General features: G+C 38.6%; 1 protein-coding gene across 1 annotated transcript; it reads right to left on the minus strand.

The window, feature by feature from the left end:
- LOC116137344 (zinc finger BED domain-containing protein RICESLEEPER 2-like) lies at positions 1 to 1762 on the minus strand. Its single transcript, XM_031423032.1, has 4 exons — positions 1627 to 1762; positions 926 to 1488; positions 138 to 779; positions 1 to 42 (listed from the first exon to the last, which is right to left on the minus strand). The coding sequence occupies exons 1-4, from the start codon at positions 1760 to 1762 to the stop codon at positions 1 to 3; spliced, it is 1383 nt and encodes a 460-aa protein (XP_031278892.1).
- Between the last annotated feature and the right edge of the window lie 8450 nt (positions 1763 to 10212).

Below are 10212 nucleotides of genomic sequence, written 5' to 3' on the forward strand. Positions count from 1 at the left end.
TCAAACTTTCGGAAGTTGAATCTCCACTGGTTCCTTCTGTATCTGAAATTTAAAACAAAAAAAAAGTTAATATCAATGTTCAAATGAAATAAGAGTAATTGTAGAATAAAATAATAAATATATTATTAAAAATGTACCGTGATTCCTTTTTTCACTTCATTTAAAATGCGACACCAATCAGCTCCACATAACAACATTTCCACTATTTTGGGAGACAACGAAGATCGATATGTGTCAATAACTCTACTACCGGCGCTGAAAGTAGCCTCTGAAGCCACTGTAGTGATAGGAATAGCTAGTATATCACGAGCCATCCTATACAAGATAGGGTACTTCAAAGGATTCGCCTTCCACCAATCCAAAGCATCAAAATTTTCCGAATCACCATGACACTTATAACATGCCTCGCTTAGGTAAATATCCAACTGAGATTTATTTGGCTCAATAGTTTCAACCTCATCCAGAAAATCATCAAATTCCCAATCATCAGCTCCTCCCATAGACCCCTCGGGAATTACTTCAAGTCCAACCCTTTCAATTGTACCTTTGCGGACTGCACTAGATGACTGACAATCATTAGCATATTCCCCATATACCTCATACAAAGTATCCCGAACAGTTGTAGCATTTGCCCGTGCCTCAACGTCAGAATACATCTTAGGGAAAGAAAACTCAATCACCCTAATTTTGTACCTAGGGTCCAATATAGCTGCAACAACCATCAAGAAATTACATTGCCCCCAGTACTTATCACATCTTTCATTTTTCTCACCATCTGTCTAATAAATTCATCTTCACTTTCACTTTTTTTATCCAACAAAATTTTGATCCTACATACTTGCCTTAGAAATACGTTTGATGTTGGATAATTACTCCCTGAGATGATATTGGTCATTGTACTAAAAACCCTTAGAATCTCACATACTTTCTCTACTTTCACCCAATCTTCTTTATCTGGACAATGTTTGTAACCCTCATCCCTTTCTTTGTATCTTGGAAACACTTCTTTAAACTTAATTGCAATTTCCAACATGTCATAAGTTGAATTCCACCTTGTTTTACAATCAAGGATAAGTTTTCGACACGACAAACGCAATTGTTGCACAATCTTTGCAAAAACCTTCAGCCTACCCTCTGAACCATTAATGTATACCACACTCTTATGGATCTTGTCGATGATTCTCCTAATTTGTGGAAGACCATCTTGCACCATCAAGTTTAAGATGTGTGCACAACATCTGACATGAGACATTTTACCCCCACAACTCAACTGCCTTGTTATTGTAAAATTTTGCTTCAACACCCTAATTGCCACATCATTACTACTAGCATTGTCCACTGATATCGTTTGGACTTTGTCTTCAATCTCCCATTCTGCCAAACATTTGTAAATTGCATCAGCAATCTGCATACCACTTTTTGGAGTAGGTAAACGAACAAAGTTAAGAACCCATTTGTTCAACTTCCAATTATTATATATCCAATGCCCTGTCAAAACCATATACTCCAACTTTTGGTTGTCAGAATTCCACAAATCTATGGTCAAACTAATCCTCCTTACACCTTTTAGCAATGTCTTCAACTTCTATTTCTCCATTTCATACACCTTCGCACAATCATTTTTACATGTATTGCGTGAAACCCTTGACCATCCTGGAATCCCATATTTCAACATATTGTTCAAACCCTCCTCTTCCACAATGATAAATGGGTGCTTATGCATAAGCACCCATTGTGCAATCAATTCCCTCATCATCGTCATGTCGAACTTACCGGTAAGAGTAGGAAGGACAGATGTTCCCCCACTAGAATCAGCAGGGGGAAAATTAATATGTTGTTGTCTACGTGAAGCGGCTCGTTTCACACACGTTTGTAAATGTCTTCCAAAATGTGTAGTGCTTCCAGATGCATGAATTTGAAGCTTGTATTTACAATGGATACACTCTGCTTTCTTCTCACGTTAGGAAGGACCATTTCTTTTTATTCAGCCCATACTGTAGATGTCTTGGTTCTCTTTCTCCTTTGAAAGAGATTAACATTTGCATCCTCATTCGACGAGCAAGTAACATTTGGTTGCGTATTCATTGTTTCATCCAATGTCGGGTGGCTGCTAGATGCCATACCTGTAAAAAACAAATAAAACTTGTAAATGGTCCTGCCTAACACAATTTATTAACCACAAAAACAAGCAGGGGTGACTGAATAAAAAGCATTAGCACAAGCAACTAAATGGCAGCAAAAACAGGGGCAACAACAAATAAGAAAAAATCAACAGCAAAAACAGGGGCAACAACAAATCAGCCTAGCCAACACAAACAGCAAAAGTAGGGGCAGCAAAAAACCCAACCAACACAAACAGGGGCAGCAAAAATCAGCCCAGCCAACACAAATAGGGGCAACAAAAAACCCAGCCAACACAAACAGGGGTAGCTAATCGTAGACACAGCAGGAGTGCAGGATGATAAATGCACAAGGCTCATACAAAAAACCATAAATTTCCAAAAAGAATCAACTCAAATGCATTATTGAACCACAAAAATGGTGTTACATTCAACAAGAAACAACGAAACATATGTCATATAATATTTATTCAGAAAACATAAATGTGCACATTTATAATTCACAGTGGATGAACTTGTTATCTATTGCGGTCTCTCAGCCATTAGCATGCTTTAATTTAGTTAATTAATAATCCAACCAATATGTCTCACATGCTATGATTAAATTAAAAGTAGCTTTAAAGAGATTTTGCTACAACTTTGTTGCTGTAGGAAAGAGAAGAAATAATTTCTTACTAGAGAAAATTTTAAGAGTAATTATTTCTCACAGAAAGATGGCTGCCTAAATCTCTTCCAATCTAATTTTCACTTATTTGCAGGAAGGTAAGAGTCAACCTCGAAAATAAACATGAGACTAAAAGAAATGTTTCTCTATGTGCTTAACCCACATGTCAAGAATCTCCTCTAGTTTTACTCGCACAAATGTGAAATGCGTGAACTCTTACAAGTGTGTGTCATTAACAAGGTAAAAAGCACAACATGCTGGAAAACAAAGGCAGACCATAATTTACTGAAGAAGCCACTGTATGTGCAAAAACAAGCAACAAAGTTGTACTGCTATTGAAGAGGTTCTCTACTGAATCTTCCTGCACCTAGATGCTGGAACTACAACATGCAAACCACTATTGAAAAGGAAACTATTTGGTACTAAAAAGCAGGCAAGGGTAAAGCATTGAGATAAAAAAAAACAAACATGTAAAAGCAGGCAGAAAGAGTTGAAGGGGTCTCCAAATGATGAAAAGGGAAAGCCAAAGGCAACAGCTGAACAAGATCTACAGCTGTAACCATCATTCATTATTCAGCTGCGGATCACACCAAAAACAATTTTACAGTCGTTGTCCATTCCTTAAACCAAATCAAAACAATTTTCTAAACGTCTCTGCACTAACCCAACTACAAATAACCAAACAGAACTACAATAATCCAAAAAAGAAACCCAACTACAAATGAAGGAACGAACCTGTTGTCGTAAAGATACACAACTCCTCACAAATTCTTCGCAAAAATCAATGTCGTCGGCGATGAACAAGGCAACAAGAAGTGGTGGTTATCGGTGATTTGGTAGTTCTCGTGTTTGTGGGTGGCTTGGTGTGATAATCAGGAAATTATGTTTTGGGTTTCTTGTTTTAGGGTTCTTGATTTGGTGAGGATGAATTTACACGATTTGATTTTGGGTTAATTGGGGTTATTTGGTTAAGGGTTTATTTGTGATTTTTTAAACCTTTTAATCTTTTACATGTCAAATTACAAAAAAAAACCAAAAACTTGTATTTATGCGCAGAAAAATCCTAAACGAGCCACTATTGGCTCGCGAGTCGAATCGGCCGAGTTGGGGTAGACTCGAAATCGGCTTGGTAACTTACTCGAGTCAAATTCGAGCCGACTCGGCTCGATTATAATCGAGCAGAGTCGAGTATTTAACGAGTCGAGCCGAGCAGGCTCGCGACTGGCTCGGCTCGACTGACAGCCCGATTGGTGACTGGACAGTAGAGTGTGCACTGTGCACTGTGGAAGTGTGGAGATCAGAGCTTGGAGGCGGAGAAGAGAAATAGAGAAGTAGAGATGTGAGGTGAAAAAAATTTTGTTTTTATACTTAGGGTAAAACCGGTTTGGAAAATATTCCAAACCGGTTTTTCGGTTTTTAAAATTTTGCAAACCGAACCGGTTTGCAAAAAAACCTAATTTTTGGTTCGGTTTCTGGATTATTTATCCCAACCCTAGCAACATAATCCCTAAGCCATAATGAAGTTACACTCCAATGAACCTATTTCGTGATCGTACATACCGTGTAGTAAAATCTCTCTGTCTTCTAATCTCAATTAAGAATGGTTCATGGTATGTTAAAACCCTTAACTTAATCTTTAATCGAATCGTCAATCAATACAATGGAATGTGTCATCATGAAACTACTTTTGATATGACATCTTTATATACTCTGGCTAGAGATTTACTTTTTTCAATGTTTATTGATATTCGACTAGGAACTCGAGATCAAACTATTTCGAGTCAACGAATCTCGTCTTGACCATCGCTTGTCTTCACACATGAATAACATATGACCAAATCGGCTTTTTGCATAAATCCGCTTTTTGCATAAGACATGACTAATCTCGTGCTTATACATCATATGTCAAATCTAACTATGATATCTTAGGTATAAGGATCAGTGGTACACTAGTACGATCATACGATGTATCATTGATCATATTCTAAATGTCCATATGATTCATTGTAATCGGTTGTATTCGATAAACAATTCACTAATTATTTATCCATGCTAATGTCCTAGCAACATAACTCTTATAATCACCCACACTAATACCATCACATGATATTCAGTGGAGACATTCAACATACCTACTATATACTGTTATTGCCCTACGTAAGGAATGTTTTGATGATTTAATGTTCTGAAGATCTATATCATCTGGACATTTCACATGTATATAACACACACACACACACACACACACGCACACACACACATATATATATATATCCTAGAACCGACAACACAATTGGTTCTTAGTGCATACATTAACAACACCAACAAAAGCTTCAATGAGGATCGAGCTTGCCAAATGTCATTGGCCACAACCAAGTTAGCGACAACAATGTTCTTATTATCCGTTTAGAAAAGCTTCTACTTTAGCCAACAAATACAAATTATCTAGTACTTCTATGGCTCTTTCTTTTAACTTTTTGATTTGGTGTGTCTAACAACACATGAGTTTGTTTTTGAGCGAGATTAAAAACCATTTTAGAAGGGATTTTTGACTCTTAATGAAGGATTGCATGCTCACATCCAAGTTTTTTCGAGCCTCTAAAATAGCTACAACATTATGTTCTAGGTTATAAGCGTTATCAAAGTTCTAGCAGATGACTTGGAATAATTTAAAAACATTAGTATGGGAAGGAAAAACTACCATATTATGCTTTGTGGAGAATAAGAAAAAATCTGGTGTTGTTTATTGAAGATATAAAAGGTGGCCTTAATTTATATAGATAGAATTGCAAATATCTTTTTGCGTAAGGACCTGAGCATACTTGATGAAGAAGATATAAGCGTGCTCAATTAGACTTCCTTTTCCTCTTTTTAAGCAGCAAAAGTTTGTTCATGCCTTTAGAGAGCAATCATCCAGCGAAAAGTAGTATGATGAATAATATGACAGTAAGTCTCGTCGTAGTCGATATCCGAAAACTTCAATAAAACCACAAGCAACGAGACGATCTTTAAATCAATCAAATGAGCTGTCTTCATGTTGCTTTATCCGATAAACCTATTTAGACCTAACATTTACGTTAAAAGAACAAGGCACCAAATACCAGGTGTGGTTGGAATGAAGAGCTTGAAGCTCCTCGATCATAAAAATTATCCAATGAAGGTCCTTAAGAACATAGAGTTCGAAGCTCGACATAAATTTTAGTTTGAGGAAGTTGACACTCATAATCATGTAGAAAATTGGGAGGATATCCATTTCGCCAAGGGCAAGACGAGACAACAAAATCATTTGTGGTTTGGTCTTGTATAGAAATAGTAGCACCATCGATGTTGTTAGCGGCTACTGATGTATCATTTGAGACACAATGACAGTGGACGAGGCACTGTGAGTAACAATTGGGATCTTGTCATTTTGGGAAGTAGCAACTGCACCATTTGAGGGTATAACACCAGCATTGTTATCGTCTAGAGTGTCGGTGTCAACATGAGACTTGTGAGTGACATCAGTATCTGCATTAAAATAGAAGCTAGTTTTTAAAACAAGTTGTTGCAGTCTTTTTGAGGCAGTTATATTATTTGGAATTCCAACCCACTTACCAAGCGATGAGAATTCTGCAAGCTTTGGAGAGGAAGAAATCAACTTTGGTTGGGTTGACTTGAAAGGAAATTTTCCTTTATCAAAGATGATGTGCATTGAAACATATACATGTTTAACTCTTCTGGATTAGACTATAACTAATAAAAACACATGGGTAAGTTTTATTAACAAACTTGTTGCCCCCTTGATGTCATAAGGAAGGAAAACACAAGATCCTAACACTCGCAAGTCGCTATAATCTGGTTCCTTTTAATACAACTTTGAAAATGGAGTTTTGTAGGATAAGACTCAGGAGGGCATCTTGTTGATTAAATAAGTAGCAACAAGAAAAGATCCAGTTTGCAAAGATAGTGACAAATTTACATAAAATAACATGNTTTTTTTTTTTTCCCATCCGTGTGTCCACAACCGTTGGTATGTATCTTAATTAGTTTTTGAGTCTTAAAATTAACGGTTAAATAAATTTTTAATAACCATCCCTTTAACAATAAAAAATTAAACTTAAATTTTTTTGGATAATATTGTAAAAGTATTTATTCAATCACTTAGTTATCCAAGCGTGATTAACTTGTTTTGAGTAGTTGCCGTCACTTTTTTTTTTTTAAAATTTAAGCTAAGGTTTTTTTTAAGTTATTTAAAATTCAAAACAACAAATAATTAACCGAATTTAAACTATTATTGAACATTAGAGTAAGTTAATTAAAATAATTCCCAAAGATTGATATGATAGAACCAGTGTAGCGATAAATTGAATTGAATTTCCATAAATTTGGTTATTTGTGAAATAAAATTGTTAGTAATTATAGGTGTAGCGAGAAGCACTAAGTTAATGGGGGTAGTTTTAAATATAAAATTGTGAAGTCAATAGTGATTAGTGAGCGTGTTTACGTAAAGTCAAATTGCCGAGAAGTGGGGGTGATGTTAGGATGACTGTTACGTATACCATCTTCAATTTGAATATTTGATAATATTATTTTAGAAGAAGATAATTATTTGGTTATAATGACATAAATGTCCTTGCAACTTGCAAGTATTTTAATATTTTAATATTCAATATTCATGTGTGCATGTCAGAATTTCAGGTAGTGCTCTGCACTCTCTCTAAAATGGGCCACATTCAACCCCTCCAATTTCATTGCTTTAAGTAACATATTTTTAATATTTAAATTCGAGTTGACATAAACGGTAACTAAACTTCCAGGTGTCACCCTCTTCCATAAACCTTCATATTGTGGATTTTAATTGGACCACGTTAGCTCATACGAATTCATCATCGCCACATTTTCAATCATTTAATTTCCATCACCCGCCTACCCAACCCACCCGTTACAAAATGTTTTTGTCATCCCTCGACCATTTTCCTTTGTTAAAACGCACTTTTTCGGATCTATTCGTAGCGACTTAGACCCATTTTTTTCTTTTTATTTTCACTGTTCTATGAATAAATTTAAAATTACTGTTTGTTATGCCTGAAAAGGTAGAACTGACATGGAGCTTTGTCAGCATAAGATGGTCAGAACTTGGGAAAGATCTATGACTGTCCAGACGTAGCCACGTCGCGTAATGGCGCAAGTGGCACGCCCCCGTCAGTGCAATAGATGAGTGTCAGGCTAGCAGATGGTTGGATTCGTCAATGTGTCCAAATCCTACATAAGTCGATGAAATCTCTCGGGCAGGTGAACAATGGGACGCAAAGAATGATTTGCACGGTACCCACCCACTTAAAGATTTAGTAATCATTACCTTAATTTCTCCCACTATAAATAGAGGTTTTCCCTCTCATTTGCAGGATTGGCTAATATTACTCTAAAATAGCTTACTTTCTCTCTCTCTCTCTAAACGGTAACTCGGCTCGCTGAACGCAACCTAACCTTTATTCTCTTGTTAATACAACAGCAGTGGACGTAGGATTCGCTTTTGAGCATCCGAATCACTTTAAACATTGCCTCTCACCCCTTATTTAACTTAATATTCCCATATCACGCGTGTCTTCTAAGTCCGCTTAGCATTTCACACGTGTAAGTAGTTGGTGTCTAAAATTGAGCATTAACAGTTTGGTGTTAGAAGGAGGGCTTGATTTAATATCTGCTTTTCATCAGAAAATCTCTGACCAATCGGTCCCACAACAGCAAATGGCTCGCAGTTTCGAATCTAAGCAAACCAATTATAGTAATGAAGAAATCCCCCAGGTACAAGAGGACACTTCTCCCGAAATGTTGCCAGTCCAGCAGAATATCATGGGGGATATTCCTTCAAGCTCGCAGCTTGACCAAGTCGTCATGAGTTACCTGGAGAGGTTCAATAATACTCTTCAAATGGTCAGCCAAAGGCTAGACCGATTGGACTGGGTCGTGCCACCCGAATCCAATGAGGCGGTGCCACCGCCAAAAACACCTGCAGGTTACGTGAAAGCGCGAAAAAGGGCAAAAGCACATACCGCGAGCACTGCAGTGAGTCAGAAAAAGGGAAAGCAAGTGGCACACAACAGACCCAAAGGCTCTGAAGGACTAGCGAACACCGATTGTGCCCCGAGTAGAATACCCGTGGCATTGTGACTTGGCGATATGTTGCAGCATGAGCCGTCCCGCGCCATGTTGCACGGGCACTCCCACAAAAGTGCAAGGCGGAGAGATTCCTAATATCGCCAAAATGACGACTTCGATCATCGTCGTGCAGGGGATTCCCATCGTCCGCATGTTGGTTCGTACCACCGCGGAGGTCGGGAAGACTCCTCGATTCACTCAATGCCATCACACGACTCTAGCCAGCGTGTGTCGAGATTGGTCGGAGCTTCCGACTGAGGTAAGGAAGAGTCCGATTTACGGTTTTTCCTTAATCGCAACCGTGAGGGTCGAACCCACGTTGCAGAAAGTAATCCCCAGGTAGCTCTGCTACCTCAAATTGAGGAACTATAGCGAGTTGTGGATCAGCTTAAAGCTCAGTAGAACGAGCAGGGGAAGGTCGTAGAAGCGTCCCTTTTTTCCCCGGCAGTGTTAGTTGCCCCTCTCCCATTGAGATTTAGAATGCCCGACATGCGAGCATTCGATGGGAACTCTAATCCGTAGGATCATCTGTATGAGTTCAACGACCTCATGGAACTCCACCAAGTCTCTAACTTGGCAAAATGTCATTGCTTGGCAATAACCTTAACTGCCCATGCCAAGTGATGATTTAGGTAGCTCCCAACAGGATCAGTCAGTTCATGGGCTCAAATGAGCTCGACATTTTTTAGGCACTTCCAGGCGAACAGAAAGTTCTTAGTGCTGCTAAGCTACCTGAGTAATATACGGCAAGAAAGGGATGAATCCCTCCAATCTTATATAGACAGGTTCCACAGGAAGCTCCACAAAGTGGCTCATACTCCCGAGGAGTCCGTTCAGACTCTCATCATCGCGGGGGTTCACCCGCAGACAGACTTGTGGAAGGAACTGCAATCTAAGGATGATGTTTCCCTCACTCGCTTCTACAACCTTACTGAAAAGTACCTCCGCATTGAAAATTATGTGGCCGCTCGCAACCGCTATAACCCCGGTCCTTCGGACAGTGCTCCCAACCGGGGGGAGAACAAGAAGGTTGATCGCAGATGGGCTGACAACGATAAGCGAAAAGAAAATAAGCAGTGGTATGAGCCCAAGAAATCTTATGCCCCAGTTCCTCGTTGCGATCGCGACAAGAGTCAATACACTCCTCTGAATGCCTCGGTATCGACTATTTTGGATAAATCAGAGGAGGTCGGTTTGCTCAAAGAGCCTGAGCCCATGAAGAATCCCCCCTCGACCAGAAACAATAAAAAGTACTGTCGTTATCATCGGGATAACGGGCACCACACTGAT

Source organism: Pistacia vera, unplaced genomic scaffold, assembly GCF_008641045.1.
Source record: "Pistacia vera cultivar Batoury unplaced genomic scaffold, PisVer_v2 Contig323, whole genome shotgun sequence".
NCBI classification, from domain to species: domain Eukaryota; kingdom Viridiplantae; phylum Streptophyta; class Magnoliopsida; order Sapindales; family Anacardiaceae; genus Pistacia; species Pistacia vera.